The sequence below is a fragment of the Papaver somniferum genome, chromosome 1 (assembly GCF_003573695.1).
Source record: "Papaver somniferum cultivar HN1 chromosome 1, ASM357369v1, whole genome shotgun sequence".
Lineage (NCBI taxonomy): Eukaryota > Viridiplantae > Streptophyta > Magnoliopsida > Ranunculales > Papaveraceae > Papaver > Papaver somniferum.
In genome coordinates, this window is record NC_039358.1 from 158,862,704 (window position 1) to 158,881,069 (window position 18,366).

Sequence of the window (18,366 nt, forward strand, 5' to 3'; positions counted from 1 at the left end):
AATTGAAGTTGTTCTACTGAAACAAAATTGTTTCTTCATACTCCTCTCAGTATCAACAAAAATTAACAGATCGGACATGCAAGAAGAACAAATAATTCAAAAAAAAATTTGAAAACAGATCTGAAATCAAAAACAAAATAAAATTCTTACCTAGATTGATTGTTTTCTTACTTCTGAAACAATGTTCTTACTATTCCTCTTCTCGGTATCAACCAAACCTGTGTAAGCATCAACAAAAACATACTCAGTATCAAAACCAAATAAAAAAAGTGAAAAAACTAGATCGCAATTCCCTTGTAACAATCAAAATAAATTGAATTGAAAACTAGATCGAAATCACAATTCGTACCTACGTTGATTTCTCTATTCCAAACTGTCTTCTTCTTCTTCTCAGACTCAATAAAATCGAAACAAAATAAAAATCCAAAAATCAGTAGAAGATATAAATCAAACAATCAATCAGAAAAAGTAATGAATCAAACCTATTCGATACAAACAGAAGATAAAATTGATACAAACCTATTTGTTGTTCTTCAATGCATCGTCTCAAACTCGTCAGATCTGAAATCCACTGAATAACATCAATAAATTGAGAAAAAGAAACAATGAATCCTTGTTCTTCGTCTCCTCTTCAACACAACAATAGATTAACGAACTCTTGTTCTTCAATGCAATAATTTCGTGTGAAGAAAAAACCTAATTCTGTTTCTGAAGAAAAAATCAACGAGAGCAGAGAGAATAGAGAGCTGAAAAGTAATTTGGTTTGATTTTCTGTTTCTGTTACCGTATAAAACAACTTTAAATACTGGAGGGTAATTATGGTATTTTCACTTTTATTAAAAATCCTGATGACGTCAGCAATCCGGGAAAATTCAAAACCAGGCCCCAAAAAAAAAGTTCTGGGCCTAGAAATATCTAAAATGGAAAGTGTGGAGTTGATGGTGGAGGATCCATTTAGTGGGGTTTGTATATGTTGAACCCATATAGTAGGGGGTTCTAGTATTTTTCACATACGTAAGCGTGATATACCTTGAATACACGTAGCATAATTGTGATTATTGCTTGTAGTGATACATCCTAGTAGTCACATGTGAGTCATAACCTTTGTTAAATCGGATTAGTGCTTTTACACGTTCGATTGCTTTGATTGGCCTGATTTCATAAAACTTAATGCATCTAGGGAATTAAACTTGATTAGTGCTTTTACACGTTAGGTTGTTCTCTTAGGTAGAATTCATATTCGCATCTTTTAATGTGTTTGTTGATGATAAGAGGAAATTAGCGGGATACTCTTGAGATCAAGGTATCCTAGGACTTTTGATAAAAGTTGAGATTAAAATATCAATTCTAGTTATTATGTGGAAAACATGTTTGTGATTGAAGACGAAATCCTAACCAAAATTCTCATCTTATTGATTTGCTTGTTTATTTCATTAGTTGCTTTTAGTTTATTCTCCTTTACATTAAAAAACAGAAATCCCCCCTGTTTGTATAGGAAACCCTCTTTGTGGGAACGATGCTTTCTTATCCTTGCAATATTATTTATTTTGAATTGTGAGAAAGTGTAATTTATTTTTGACGCATATCATTATATGAGACGAGGGAAATGATGACTGCACCGTGAATTGGATCTGATGTCGTGAAGAAGATGGGTTCGATGGCTGATTTTAATGAAGGGATTGGAGAATTTCTGAAGCTGAGATGTATCAGGGAAGGTGGTTGATTTAGGGTTTGATTCAAATCCGAATCTATGTTGCAACTAATGATGCTCAAGCGGGTTTGATGGTCGATTGGAGAAGATGGGTTTGTTATAATTTACGAGGAACTCTGATTCAAAGAAACAGGAAAGATGAAATTCAAGATTTGATGTTGGTTGATCTGTAAAGAGCTGTGATGAATTTCAAGGGTTTCTGTTGCTATGTATAAATGATGTTGTTGGGTTTGTGGAAGATGTTGGTGTTGTGTAATCAGGGAGAAGAATAAGGGAGGTAAAGGCTTGAGGGACTGAAGCTGTGATGTTGGTTGTGGTTGTGCAACTGAAGTTACAGGAGCAACAAAGTGTTGGTGGTGGCTGTGCACAGGAAGATCGAACTGAATCTGGTCATGTAACTGAAGCAGATATACCGGAAGTTGCAGGGAAGAAATGTTGATTCTGGTGGTACAAGTTGATACTGCATTTGGGAGACAATGTTGCTGCTGCTTCTGCCATTTTGAGCTGGAGTTGAAAGTGCTGGGTAGGAGTTGTCTCTGTTGTTTTCGATTGAGCAGACGGGTTCAAGATGTTACCGAAGCTGAAATTGCTGAAGTAAGAACTTGTGGAGTTGCTGAGATGGGAAGTAATGCAAGAGCTAGGTTAAATGTTAGTTGAGATGAGAATGGTGGTCTGAAGAAGTTTCAGATGCCAATGGAGACAGTTGTGGTGCTCAAGTTTGTGGAGATTTGGTTGTTTAGCTGCTGCTGTTGATTTGAGAGTGTGAACAGGAAACTGCAGGGAAATGGCATTTGCAGGAGTTTGAGGAGCAGAAAAGCAGAATTGGAGCAGTAAGGTGTTGTGTTTGGTATACATGGAGCTGGTGTTGTTGTTGCACCTAGAAGACTGAGAAGTTTGTGCAGTTAACAAAGAAGCTGAGATGCTGTTGCGATTGTTTGTGCAGGGTATGAGCTCAGGTTGTGGTATGAATCAATAGTTGAGAGAATGGGGTTAGAAGTGATGAGATAAGAAGATTGAGAAGAGATGATTTGATGCTTAATGAATGCTTAGGAGGTTTGAAGTTCAGTGTGCAGGTGGTGTTAGCTCAAGTGCAGGGAGTGATATTGCAGGTGAATGGAGAAGTTGGTCGATTTGCTGGTGCGGGTACTGAATGAAGCTGATGTTGCAGTTGTAGTCAGTGCTGATGGTGTTTCTGAGACAATAAAGAATACCTGAAATGGGTGTGATAGCTGCTACTGTGTGGTGGTATTGAGACTGGTAGAAATGGAGAACAACAGCTGCAAGCAATGGAGTTGAAATGGCAGGCAATAATGGTTTGCAGTGTGGGTCTGTGTTGCTGTGGTGTTGATTAGGAGCTACAAGGCTGGAAGGAATGGAATTGTATGTTACTGCTGCCGATGCTGTTGATTACAGGGGTATGGAGTTGAGTTGTGATTTTGGTATGAGGCAGTGATGGCTAAGAATGGTTTGAAGCTGCAGTCTGGCGATGCTGCTGCTTCACAGCTGAAATGGTGAGTTAAGCTGAGATTGCAGGTAGCTTGAAGCAGTAATGAAATGGTGTTTGCGAGTCTTGGAAATAGGTTTGAGGTTTGCTGAAATGATGAAAAGAAGATATTTGTTTGGGTGATGTTCTCTACCAAGATTGGGTCTGAAATTGATATAGAAGAAAACAGAGGCAAGCTGGGATGAATGTGTTTGCAAATGGCCAGGTGGGTGAATATTATGTACAGGGAGGAAGAGTTGGTATTGCGGTGGCCTGGAGATGTGGTTGAAGGCTAGAATAGGCTGTCAGTTCCCAAGAACTGACATGCCAAATATCTAATGGGCTTATGGGCTTGGTTAGAGGCCAGAGTTGTAGCTGCAAGTATGGGCTGGACAGATTTGGCCGACACTTAGAAGTCGTGAAGGCAGAAAAAGGATATAAAGAAGGGTCTCCTGTTCTATCATCTATCTTTTAATCTTTTATCTTTGCTACTACTTTTATCCTAGGGTTTTGAACATGATAGCCTTATTTTTTTCTTCTTGTTTATGAACTCCATGGATATAATTAGATAACTCTATTTTGGTTAAGGAATAAGTTGGAGTCCCAATCATGATATTTATGCAATGAATTAGTTTTGTCTCCATATTTTATTGCTTATGATTCACTTTTAATATTGTTATATGATTTGAATGCATGTTTAGTCGAGTCGCGAATCGATTAAATTAGTTTTCATCTCTATTGCTAGATGATAGGCTTTCGGGATTGCCTATATGTGATAACCGCAACCGCACGGTGTCTAACTAGTAGACAAAGGCAAGTACGGGTCGTTCCCACGAGGAGCGGTGGAAATATTTAACTAATATTCTCAATTAACAAACCAGAAATAATGTTTTTAGGAGTTTTAGAATGAGAAATGTAAAAAATAATAAAATTAAATCAACGGGAAAAATGATAACCAGGGTTTATAGTATCCACCACTATTTCTATTCAGTTACTGAAATGAAACATAATTACGAATATGTGTTTATTGTTCGTTCTATTGACATCACATGTTATATTATTAGAATCGCAAATATCACTGGTATACCCTAAGCATGACATATCAAAAGACTAAATCCAAGCATGAACCATCAAATTGCATCAGCGAGAAAGTTATACGAAACTAAATATAGGTTCATAAATTCTACATGGCTTTTCTAAGCATAACCCATCAAAGTTTTTAACGAAGCATGGATCATCAAATAATAAGACACACATATTTGTAAAACTAATTCATTAAGCACATAGATTTTTAAAACCGGTGAAGCAACAACTAATTTTCAATCAATCAATAAATAATATTCAAGAATTAATTTATTCAAATCATAACGGTCTATTGCTATATAACCAAATCAAAGTAGCCTAATACCCCAAGTGGTTTCAATCCATAAATCCTAGTTACAATAATCTAGCAAGACATGGCTTTCTCAAAAGCCATAAACATATTAAGAGAATCACAAACAAATCAAATCGGAATGGAAACAACGAAACTTCAAACCGTAGCCGCGCCTCCCTTTGTTCTTTGCTCCACTCTGTAGCTGCGGCTCTCTGGCCGATCCTCCCTTTCTTTCCTACTCGGTGTTCCTTATGTCTCATTGTTGAGAGAAAACATGACCTAGCAAATATTTGCAGGGCCCGGTTCAATACCACCAAAACTGGTTTCTGAATCCAGACCCATTCAAAGTCATACCACCAGCTGCATTTTCTTCTCGGCCACAGCTGCTTCCTTCGATAACTGCAACAGCTCGACCAAGTTCAGTTCTATCCAAAAGACTGGCATCTTTACTTCTTCGCAATTTCTTTTCTCCATTTACGTCTCAGCTTCCGAGTTCATCTCCAGAGTACTCCATCTAAGCAACTGCTCATTTCCTTTCACCACTGGTTCTTGTTAAACCAGACCCAAGCACCGTTCTTTTCTCCCTTGCATTCAGTTCACGTTCAACTCTCGACTAGCTTGGACTGAGACTAAATTCAGTTTTCGGAATCAACAGACCACCCATGGGAGCGACTTATCCATCTCAAGCTTGGCCACGTCAAAAACTCGCATCTAAGAACCTTCTTCCACTAAATGCAACCAACTATAACACCACTTCCTGTTCCGATACAACATCTTTTCGAACCAACCAAACTGAGCCAGCCGTCGACCATCATCAATCACTGCCTTCCTTCCCTGGGTTCCCTCGCTTGAATCAATAGTCAGCTCCATCCTTGAATCAGAAACACCATATGAATCTCGAGTCAGCAGTGGACCCTCAGCAGAACACAACATCACCGTCTTCACTTCGTATTCTCTGCTGTACGTCTAGCTTCAGCTCCTTCGCAGACACAAACGTCAGTACTTGCCATCTAATCTCAGGCCTTAAAACACCTCCAATTCATATCCGACCCTAGCAAACCGTAGCAAACCCCGACTGAGATCACTAACTGCCAAGCATACAGACATCTCCACTTCTTACAGTCATTCCAACCCAGCTCCCAGCCAAAAAGTTCTCAAGAACAGCTATCATTGCTTCGCTCATAGACGATAGGATCTACGAATTCAACCACCACCGCAATCATTTCCCATTACCGGCAAAATCTCGTCACCAGAAGCAGCAACAACTCGTCGATCCAACATATAACTCCCAAGTAGTTTTCCCTTGATTATTAACCCCAATGATCGAATCAATTTCACCCAACTCTCGGACCTTGTTCACTGCCAATTCTAAGTAACGGCCTGTAAGCAGCTTCATTCACTGCATCGGCGACATCAGTCCATACGAAACCATCCAAAATATCTCTCCCTAACTCCATTGATCGCAGAAATTACATCGACTAATCTCTGTCCATATGAGTTTTCTCGACTTGCAGGTAGAGCACAACACCAGCAGCAACTTAGCCTTCTCGTACACAAACCAAACCATGGCAGTTGATTACCAGTTTCACCACCTTAGTTTTCTCGCTTTCGAAAGTATCTCTTCTTGTTATGTATCCCAGCTGAGCATCACATCCAAACTAAATGGATGGCAACAGCCCCGTAACAAGCTAGCCAACATATCCATCTCAAAACCCATCCAACCATCGTTAGCCCACTGGCTTAATTAGCATTCGACACTCATCTCAGTCACATCCAACTCTCCATTGCTTGACTTTCCAACCACCGGCTTTAACATTGTTGTTGCAGTAACCAACATCTCATATATGCACCTGTGTTGTGTCATGAGTCACCCAGAACACCACCTTATTTCCGTTCCACCAAGATTACTGATAAGAGTATAAGAAGCATCTCGAGACTCTCTTCTGTTTTATAAGAAATGAGATGTGGAGAATACTTATGGACACGTCCCTCTCCCTCTTAGCCGATTAGTGGGATTCACATGCTTCAATAAACAAAGCAATTCTTTGTTTTCATTTGTATTATTTGTATTACTCCCTGGCAGTGAATGTGAAATGTAGCCATGCAGGTGGTCGAATATTAATTTCCACTGTCTTTGGTGCTGTGAGCGGGAGAATAAGAGCCTTTTAGTCCCAAACACCATATTAGCTTCATTTAGCCATTTATTTTCTGGATGATCGGAATTGTTTGTACTTTCTACAAAAGCAATAAAATAGTATCATTAGCCAAAATATCGAGTCCTAACTAATATAAATATGGGTATAAAATGTAGCACATACGTGCTTATCACTAGATTAGGGTTATTATACGCAAAAGTGATAATTCCTGATTGCAAGTAGCATAATTGTGATTATTGCTTGTAGTGATACATCCTAGTAGTGACAAGTGGATCATAACCTTTGTTAAAACGGATTAGTGCTTTTACACGTTCATTTGCATTGATTAGTCTTATTTCATAGAACTTAGTGCTCTTAAAGAGTTAAACTTAATTGTGCTTTTACACTTTAGGTTGCTTTCTAGGAAGAATTCACTTTCGCATCTTTTAATGTGTTTGTTGATGACAAGAGGAAATTAGCGGGATATTCTTACGATCAAGGTATCCTAGGATTTTTGATAAAAGTTGAGATTAAATATCAATTCTAGTTATTGTTACAAATTCATGTTTGTGAATGAAAACTAATCCTTGACCAATATCTTCATCTTATTGATTTGCTTGTTTATTTCATTATTTGCTTTTAGTTTATTTTCCTTTACATAAAAATCAAAAATACCCCTTGTTTATATAGGAAACCGAAACAACTTGACAACCTAGATCCTCTCTGTGGGAATGATCCTTTCTTACCCTTGCTATATTATTTATTTTGAGTTGTGAGAAAGTAATTTATTTTTGACGCATACGACAACGATCAACTGGCCTCTGGTTCATAGTGAAACTATTGACTTGAGGAGGATCGTTGCGAGGATCAGACCCCAGTGTAGAAATATCCGTGACAGGAGAACCGCTCATATCTGATGTCATCTTGATGAGGAGATCGAGTATGCCAGTTATTGTTTCTTTGACTAGGTCCCTGTTCTTCGTGTGAATCTCCTGCACCCGTGCTAACTTGATCAATGTTGGGATTCTTCCGGTTACACCATCAAATACACCGTTGGGAAGAGGGGTATCTTCATTGGAGGAACTTCGACCGGGATTTGAAATTTTTGGGGGAGTCCTAAGACCAACCATTTTGAAATCAGCCAAATGGGATTGGGTATTGAAGAAATTGACTTCACAACCGAGAGATTAATCTCCCACTGTGGTCGCCAATTGTTTATGCGTGAAAACTGTTTCTGTTGTTTTTGGTAAATTTGGGTGTGTGTGGATGAGAAATGAATCTAAACCCTAAAAAAATGCACTGCACGGGAGTACTTTTGATTCGAGAGATCAATCTGTACAATTCTGGCCTAAACCAAGAAATGTTCGTTCCAGACTTGCTTCGGTCACAAAGTGAAGGAGATGGGGTTGATCTTAGGGAGGGAAGCGAAGAAGGTGTTGAGATTATGAAGGTGTTGGTTGTCTATGACTTGTATCAGAATGTTGAACTGGCTTGCACAATGTAAGCTATCAGTTCTGGGTGTTTTCTGGATACGTTGGTTACAACACTTGGTTTTTTCTGTCTGTGTTTTTTCGTGTTGTTTGGAAATAGGCGAAGGACCTATTTATACAAGTCATTGAGCGCAAACCCTCATCTCGTAGGAAGTGGAGGAAGTTGAATGATGAAGTAGTGGGGTCGTGTAGGTGATTGAAAGATCACGTCTTAGCCCACTTCCCTCATCATCTTAACCGTCCATGCCTCCTGACACGTTCTTATATATGGGCGCGTTGCACGCCGTACGCTTTAAATCGCCAGACCAATACCCCAGTAAGTATCCCCCAGTTTGTGACATGCTTGATGTCTCGAATGAGTGGATCGTGGGACCCACAGGAAGTAGCATACGGTGCTAGGTTAAATAAATGAGTTATTTAGGATATCGATATTCATGAAATATCGTGTATACTTTATGCATGTAATGTGTCGAATACAATCAATATGTATGAAGCATCGTTGTTTTAAATCTTAACAGAGTAAGTCGCGGATTAAGCATCTTAAAATAGTTGCATGCCCAACCATCTTCGAGTGATCGTTTGGAGGCCGCATGGGCGGGGCCATCCCTTGGCCGATCACTCCTTGTGGTAGAGTGACGGACGGTGATCACCAAGGTGCCTCATTGTCCGTTTAACTCTTAGCCTAGGCTGTCCGACCAAGCTGGCAAAGTTGGACAGACGAGATGATCTGCGGCACATGTTTGCGACCGTTGATGGATTTTAGGGTTTTAAAGAGGTGCGCAAGCATCACTCTTTAGCTTGACCGAAATCAAGCATGGACAAAGTTTTTGGTGGGACCGACCGGGCATGCGTGTAGACGGCTTGCCGGTGTACAAGTCCGTGCCACTCTATCTCGCGGAGGTGCGATCTAGGCCACTCAATTTTTTTGGCAAAGGTGAGTGGTCGTGATCGATTTGCGACAGAAATCCTTTGCCGCAAAGGATTTTAGGGGGCCACGGAATGCCATCTTTGGGCGCGCGTTTCGAGGCGCCAAGCCATGGTCCACCTTGGACGACTGGTTACATGCGCAGGTGGGCCCACGGTGATCATGTTGATGCTCTCTGGACCTCCTTAGTCTATATCTATACCCTCCATCCGAGCTGGCGAATATGGATGGTCATGATCAAACTGCGACATATATGTAATGCTGCAAACCCTAATTAGGGTTTTGGATCAGTGATGCGTGCGCAACTTTGTCCAAATGGTTTGGAAGGCTATGCTCCCCCTTTCGGGAGACCGACCGTGTGGGGCCCATGTTGGGCCAACGGTGAAGTTATGTGTTCCTGCCCAGTGGTCTTAGGCGTGATCTAAGCCATCCAAATATGCTGGCGAAGTTGGATGGTTGTGATTGATTTAAGACGCTAGTGGGGTTTCCGCAACCCTTTAAGCATCACGTCAGCCACACTTCGAGCAAGCGTTCCTTTCTCTAGGGCTAGGTCGTGAGAAAACCGATCAGGTGGGTTAGGATTGGGCCCGCTAATGTGTACATTAGCGCTTCACTGATCAACCGTGGGATGATATAATCCATCCAACCAGGCTGGTGAAGTTGGACGGTCATGATGATTTTAAGACTGCTTTGAGCGGTCATGCTCGTTTGAGCCTTCCCCAAAGCAACGCGTCCATCCCTATTTGGGGCCGGCGTTTGACAGCCGTTAGGGATATAGCGTGGTGTTCGACCGGCTAGGGCATAGGCGGGCCCGCCGGTGATCATCACAGTGATCGCCTACTCCTGCTAGGGTTGGCTAGGCTGGTTAAATCATGCGGTCAACTTGCATGGCCGCGATTGTTTCTGAGACTGATATGGAGAGTCCAGATTTTCTTTAAGTAAATTAAATACATTCGATCGAGCTGTTTCGCGTCGACTCGAAATTCTCTTTGTCAGAGAGTGATGCAGCCTGTACGGGTATTTCGTGCATGTCCCAAAATTGGCACTTGGAGATTCATGTTACTCTGCTGAGAGTGAACATTCAGTCGTCATACCATGTTAATGATGAGAGTTCGGCTAGGAACACCACAGGAAATACTAGGAAAATCATGCATTAATTAATAATGCTAAAATTCACAGAATATTTGGGATTGTTGCTGCATGCACCATTCTGCGTGAATTCTGTGTATTTATTGAATTGCTTCTAATAAATAAAGTGAAAAGGTACTCATCACTTACCAAACGGCTTTACCCTTTGTAGGATGTCAGCGCATTAAATTTGGTTTTACAATTTTAGCCCTGAACTAAAATCCACCATCAACAGCAGGATGTTGTATCTCGGTGGTTTTTCTCTTGCTGCTTCAGTGAAACCACTTACAGAAGGTTGAAGGTTGTATTGCATGTTTGTCCGACGTGTCGAAGAAGCTTTATCCTCCATTCATGTCATGAGTAGCGTGACTGGGTGCACTGTGGAGGTGGTTTCAAACTGGGAGTTCCACTGAGATGTGTTTATGAAGTTTGAATACAATGCTTCATGTTTTCTAAAATCCAGAAGCCGCAAGATGAAACAAACGAAGTTCCAAAAATGAAAGGCGCTCTTTCCAAAAAGAATGAGTTGTTGCTGAAAGACTTCCCTTGAATACTTGCGCATTTTCTTTTATATTTCCCTTTTAGGTGTCTTGAGTGATGTAAGGAATTCCTTTCACATTTTGGTTTTCTGGTTTTTGAACTAGTAGGTGATTGAGTTTTTGAATTGGTTTATTTTTTAGATGATTTTATGAATGACATTCTGAAAGGAATTATGTTTGAATCGGCTGAAATCCAACATTCTGGTTTTGAATTCGATCATTCTAAGTATCTCGTAAAAATTGTAAATGTTGCGTAAAAGGGGAAACATGTAAAAGGAAGATAATCTGGTGTCTAAGACCAACTGCATCATTGACTTCCTTCCTCGATGTGGGACGCATGCATCAAGTCCCCAGCAAGCTTTTAGAATGTAAAATTGTTTAACGAAACTTACTTATTCACAAGATTTCGGTTGAACGAGACTTGAATTCTCCAAGGGTGATCGCTTCGAATCCAAGTTGTTATGGCGCGCCTCGAGAAACCCGTAGTTGGTTCGATCAATTCGATGAAACTGCGCACGTTAATCTTCGGAGAAAGGGGGTAACTCTCATGAGTTAATCTTCCTTTGGAAAATATGCTTCAGGCCGTTGTATTCACTGGTAAAGCGATGAATTAATCTGCGGCAGTGGTAGTACCTCGGGTCCGTTATCTCTTGATCATTTGGATGTTCCTTGTTTCGCTGAAACATTCTTCCTAACAGAGTGATTCGCCCAAACTGCGGATTCTTTCTCGACATGATGACGCGGGCATCGTTATCTTTTTGAGGATGTTCTCTTGAGGTGTCAGCTCCAGTAGACTTGAAGATGTCCCGGGCTCGCTCCTATCCGAGCTGGAATAATAGGCGAACCCTTTATGATGATTTGAAGATGTTTCAAGTCTCCTTTGTTATTGTAGATGTACGAATTCTCGGAATTACACCATATTCTGGATCTACACGTTTTGTTGATGAAGTGATAGCAGATGCTCCTGATCATAAATTGGAAGCAGTGGTGGAATATAGATAGACCTTTTCTTTTTTGACCTCTGCAGGTGTCTTCCCAGGACTCCACTGGTGTTGAATTTGTTGTCGACTATCTCCATACTGAAACAACGGCTACGCGAATCTTCACTTCGTCTTTCTGTGTGTGGACCCTTTGAGGCATTTCTGGCTTGCTCCATACAACACTTGTGGTGTTGCAGAAAAGGTGATTGCTCCATCCGGATCTCGAGAGAAGCCGTTGCGTTCTTCTAAGTAGTAGTCGCGTCTTGTGTCTACACGCGGCTTTTCGGTCCTTTCATCTGGGAAATTTACTGGTGCTCAGCTATCCAAGGTATTTCCAGTAGCATTGCTTGAAAAAGCGTTTTTGTGAAGCTTCTTAGTGAATGGAACACCGGAATTGAAATTGGTTGTTGAACCTAAATTGAATTTAATGATTGAATTGAATCTAATATTTACCCTTTTGAAATTGAGAAAATTGGAATGAATCTTGAGAATCTGATTTTGCAACCGAGATGTCAATCTCCCACTGTGGTCGCCAATTGTTTGAGGGTAAAAACAAGTTCTGCTGTTTTTGATAAATTTTGGGTGTGTTGATGAGGAACGAATTCAAACCATAAACAATGCACTGCACGGGAGTACTTTTAGATTCGATAGATCAATCTGTAAAACTCTGGCCTAAACCAAGAAATGGTCGTTCCAGATTCAACTCGGTCACAAAGTGAAGGAGAAGGGGTTGATCTTAGAGAGGGAAGCAAATAAGGTGTTTGAGATCAAAATATTGAATTGTGAAGGTGTGGTTGTTTTATGACTTGTATCAGAATATGAAAATGGCTTGCAGAACGTAAGCTATCAGTTCTTGGTGTTTTCTGGATACTGTGTTAATAACACTTGTGTTCCCCTTGTCGAAATAGGTTGAAAACCTATTTATACAAGTCATTTGAGCGCAACCTTGATCCCGTAGGAAGTGGAGAAAGTTAAGTGGTGGAGTAATGGAGTTGTGTAAAAGGTGGCGAACATTGCGTGATCACACCTTCACCCACTACTCCATCATTGTTAACCATTCGTCTTTTCCTAACACGTTCTCGTAATGAGCACGTTGCATGCTGCATGCTGTAAACTGTCAGACCAATACCCCAGTAAGCATCCCCCAGTTTGTGACGTGTTTGATGTCTCGAATAAGTGGGTCAAGTCGTGGAACCCGCCGCGAAGAATAACATGGTGATATTAGGTGAAACAACAAAGTTGTTTATGAGGTCAATAAAAACATTGTATGTATTCGATGCATGTGAAGCATCGCATTTAAGCAGCTCAAACTAATCGATGCGTATGAAGCATCATTGTTTTTGAGATTGATTGAATAAGTCGCGAATAAGCGTCTTAAAAGTTGAATCTTGATCGACCACCTTCGGGTGATCGTTTGGTGGCTTTAGAGACACGCCATTACTTGGCCGATCACTTCATGTGGAAGAAGGATGACCGGCCTTTATAATTTTGCTTTGCTTGCTTTCTAAAAATAAATCTATACCATCCAACTAGGCTTGCAAAGTTGGATGGCCGTGATCATTTGCGGCAGTTTCAAACTGCCATTGACGCAATTTTAGGGTTTAGGAGGCCGTGCGTCCAACCCCTCTTTGGGCGTGCGTTTCGAGGCACTGAGCCCTAGATTGCGTAGGCCGATCAATCACGTGTAAAGGTGGGTCTACAATGATCACGTTGACATCTTCGGGGCCATTTAAGATTAAATCTAAGCCACTCAAATCAGCTGGTGAAGATGAGTGGTCGAGATTGATTTGCGGCAGTAATGTGTTGCGGCAAAGTGATGTTAGGTTTTTGAAAATAGCGCAAACACCCATGTTTGGGCCGGCGGTTTTATGTGTTTTTGACTTGTTATGAGCAAGTCGATCGTCCACATGTGGAGTTGGTTCGATGATGAACGCGTTGACACCTCCTTGATCGTGTGAAACACGATCTAATCCGTCCAACTAGGCTGGCGAAGTTGGATGGATACGATCGATTAGCGGTAGTTGTATAACGCCGCTTATTCAATTTAGGGTTTTCAAGGTTGCGCGATCATCCTAGTTCAATCGAACGATTTGGCCTGTCATTGACTTCCTTGAGTAAGTCGATCAAGTGGGGATAAAATTGGGTCGGCGGTGGATCCATGCGTACTCCCTTGACTGTCTGAAACGCAATCTAGGCCGTCTAATTAGGCTATCCAAGTTGGACGAACACGATCGATTTGTGACAGTTGTAAACTGCCGCAACCCGAATTGAGGGTTTCGAATACAACGCGCCTGCTCGAGTTTGTGTAAGCGATCAAGCACCATATAGGTTTGTCGTAGGCAAGTCGATCGTCAAAGGGGAAAGTGGGGCCGCCAAGGATCATGTTGTCACTTCTTTAATCGTTTGTAGGAAGATCTAAGCCGTCCAACTAGGCTGGCAAAGTTGGACGGTTGCGACATTTTTTGAGACTGTTTTAGACAGTTTAACTCATTCCAGCTTCTTTCAATAACAAGATTCCCCTGTTTAGGGTTAGCGTTCGGCAACACTAAGACGTGTTGAAGCCAAGTCCGGTTGGTTGGGACGTTGGTGGGCCCACAGTCGGTCGATGCAGTAATTACCTAATTCTGCCAGGAGTGGTCTAGGTTTGCTAAAACATGCGTCCAAATTGTGTGGCCGTGATTGTTTCTGAGACTGATATTAACAGCCTAGATTTTTCTTAAGGAATTCAAGCGTGATTGAGCCCACTTAAAAGTGTGCCACTACGAGATTCTCTTTGTCAGAGAGTGATGCAGCCTGTGTGAGTACTTTCATGCAGACTTCAATACTGACACTTCGGAAGATTCATGCTACTCTGCTGAGAGTGAACATTAATCTTCATGTCATTCCAACATTGAGGGTTCTCTTGCTGAACATAGCATAGGAAAATACAAGGCACACAATGCATTAAATTGATAATGTTACTAGGAAAATTCATAGAATATTCGGGATTGTTGCACCATTCTGAATGAATTCCATACATATTGAGTTGCTCAATGAGTGAAGAGGTTTTTTGCACTCATCACTTCTTAAATGACTTTATACCCTTGCAGGGCGTCAGAGCATTAAATACAGGGTTTTACAATTTTATCCCTATTCGAAAAACCACCATCAACACCCACTTTTCTAGAAGAATAGACAAATTAAGCATTATTTCATATATCGCAGGTAAGGCGATGGTGACGAGACGATCTACTCATGCGAGACAAGACGAAACTGGTGGAACCCACCAAGAAGGTCTAGACGACATGGAGCTAGGCGAGACGATGCACAATGGTGCGCTCCCTGGAGAGGGACAACCCGATAATCCATATCGGGAGGGGTTAACAGATAACTCCAGATTCGACGAAGAGGTAAACCCCTTCGAAGAACAAGACGATATCCATTTAACTCAACCAGGAGGGTTGAATGGTTTGCCAAGGCAAACGGTGAACTATGAAACAAAGAAGGAAAAACCTTCTAACCATGGCGATACCACTGCAACCATCCTAAAAGCGCAGGAGGCGCAGGGTGAGAGAATGAAAAAACTAGAAAAACGTAACAGGAGGCTAAAGTGGAGAAACCACAGGCTGAAACACAAAGCAAAGAAAAAGGTGCCACTTGCTACCATAGAGGAGATCCCTGAGGAGGAGAATCCATTTGAAAACTTGCAAGACGATGAGCGAGTCAATATCCCTGACACCTCAAACGAGGAAACATCGGATCGCTTTCCCAAGGGAAGCAAAGACGTCCTAAACGAGGAGGATAGTCCATCCGAGGGATCATCCGATGTTGATCCCAAGCATAAACGAGAAACGAATAAAAATGGCGAAACTAGATGTGTGGTCGAGAATCTCGCCACCGCAAATCCCAATCGAGGGGAGACCTCGAGGTCAACTCGTTCTAAGATTGTATCGTACAACGAACAACCGGATGAGGACTCATGGAGATCTAGAAATCGACATCGAGAGATCTCTTTCTCACCCGAGAGAGCACAGGGAAGAAAGAAGAAGGCCGAAAAGATGCACATGGACGATCAGTTACACGCCCGACTCTGCCATTTAGAGGCTATGTGTAGAGAAGCCACGGGAAAACAAGAAAGCAAGAAGTTGGCAGAGGTAATGCAAGAGGCAGGACAATCTCCCATGTCCGAGAACCTACTAACACAACCATTTCCAAGGAAATGTTCCCTTCCGACGTTCACAGCTCCATTCACGGGGATCGGGGACGCAGTTGAACATCTTAGAACTTACCGCATGACACTCACCAAATGGGATCAGTACGATGTGGTGTTGTGTAAATTTTTACCATCTAGTCTAAGAGACGAGGCTCTAATGTGGTTTAACAATTTACCAAAAGGATCGGTTAAGTCATTCGCTCACCTATCCGAGATGTTCTTAGAAACATATATTCACAATAGCAGAGTCAAACCTGAAGTTGATGCACTGTTCCACTTAGCTCGAGGACCAAATGAGTCACTCCGCTCTCTGGTAACACGTTGGAGAAAATTATGCGCCGAGATCGGAAGAGTCCCCGAGGCCTACACGATCTTGGGATTCAAAAATAGTCTGAGAAAGACAGACCCCATATTTGTCCGGATGTATGAAACCATGCCAAATAATTTGGGAAAACTGAGAGAAATCCAGGAGGGCTACGTGGCCCTTGAAAACTTCAAGACGGTACTTACAATTAACTGGTAAAAGGAACCAGTAGAGGAGCAAATATGGTAGAACCGCATAACCCTTAGGTGCCAGCCCAAGGAGTAGGGCGACCCAACAACGGGTCAACCCAGTTCGATAAACATCGGAGTGGAGGATGGAAAGGGTGAAATCAAGCCCAACAAAAGAAGGGAAAGTTTGTAGACCCGGTTTACACGAAACTAAACACCCCCATATCCATGATCCTCAAGAAGATTGACGGGAAATACAAAATCAGTTACCCATGGAACAGAGGTCAGCAGCCCGAGCAGGACAAAAATAAAACTGACTTCTGCGAGTTCCATCAATTCCATAGTCACACGACAGACTCGTACAGAGACTTGAAAAAGATGGTGCACGATATGATCGATGAAGGTAAGCTCCAAGAGTACATCGCGCAACAAGCAATCCAACCAGCCACTGGGGCACCCATACATCGTGTGGAGATCCCTCGTGAGGCAAAATATCTAGGATACAATACGATATCGTACTCTGCTATCATAGCTCCCACTTCTGAAGGAAATATCACAGGACGAATCCACAAACGAAACTTCGAAGGTGATGAAGTCTTCAGTGTAGCTAAAGAGCCCCCCATTGAGGAGTGGATGAAATTTCCTATCAACTTTTCAGCCTCGGAGACACCTGATGGAGGTCGGAACCACAACGACCCGCTAGTGGTCACGATGGCCATCACACTTCCCGAACACGAAGGCAAGGAAGAAAAACCTAAGGCATTGCCATGGGCCATGCCTAAAATCCCGATCGATGGAGGAATCCCTGTAGAGATCTTATTTTATGAAACATTCAAACAAATGGGTCTTAGAGACGACTGCCTAATACCCTCCACCTATAACATATTTGGCTTCAACGACTCGTCGACCCGCCCAAGGGGCGAGGTGACATTGGAAATTCGGGTAGGAAAAATCCTCACCTTAACCACTTTATGTGTAATGGATGTACTTTCACCTTACACAGCTATTGTCGGGCGATCCTGGGTCCATGGGATCAAAGGAGTTTCCTCAACTTACCATCAGAGGCTAAGGTTCCCTACGCCCGATGGAGTCGCAGAAATCGTCGGAGACTCTGGTGAGGCAAAATATTGCTACAAGATGGACATTCAAAATGGCGAAAAAAAAGTAAACTCCCCAAAGGCACAGTCAAGGAGGGCCAGGAATGCCAACAACCTGGCTGAGATTCATGACTACATAGAAATAGCTAATGATCCAAAGCGCTCGAACGATGCTCCAGCCTCGTGCAACATCATAACCTCGGGGTCGCCTACATGGCCGTTATAGCAATCACAAACTCTCTCTGATAAAGGAGAGCATGAATCTAACTTCCACCCATAGGTTGATACCCCCCTTGTTTTAAAGGAAGAAAATAAACCACACGAGGTTGATACCCCCTTGTTTTGACCTATCTTCCATCAATAATTGACAATATAGGCTTAACTTTTGTATTTGTCAAAATTCCATTCATTCTTTCATCAATACATGCATATAAATTCATGAACGACTTTACTTTTGACAAGATATGGGACAATCAAGTTCACGGACGCAAATACACATATCCCATAACAATATTGCAATATATAAAACCATAAAGATTAATACTGCAAAAATCATCTTCCAAACAATTTAGAATTTAAACCAATAAATGTAAAAACATGAAGATGAAAACATTGGACATAGCTATGTGTAATCACAATAATGGCTATTCCAACCTCTAATTATTCTTCTAAACAAAAACCGAAATATAGAAGATTTACTAGGCGTTGTATATCTTTCTAAGAACATCTACTGAGAATTCTTTCTCATTATTGAAGAACCCATTGATTATAGGATCGTTCAATTCCTCTAAATCTTCAGAAATATCAGTTAACTCACTA

At 41.6% G+C, this 18,366-nt stretch overlaps 1 protein-coding gene across 1 annotated transcript; it reads left to right on the forward strand.

The window, feature by feature from the left end:
- The first annotated feature begins 16,678 nt into the window (after positions 1-16,678).
- On the forward strand, positions 16,679-17,773 carry LOC113352865. Its single transcript, XM_026596625.1, has one exon. It carries the CDS (start codon positions 16,679-16,681, stop codon positions 17,771-17,773), a length of 1,095 nt encoding a protein of 364 aa, XP_026452410.1.
- Positions 17,774-18,366: the final 593 nt, after the last annotated feature.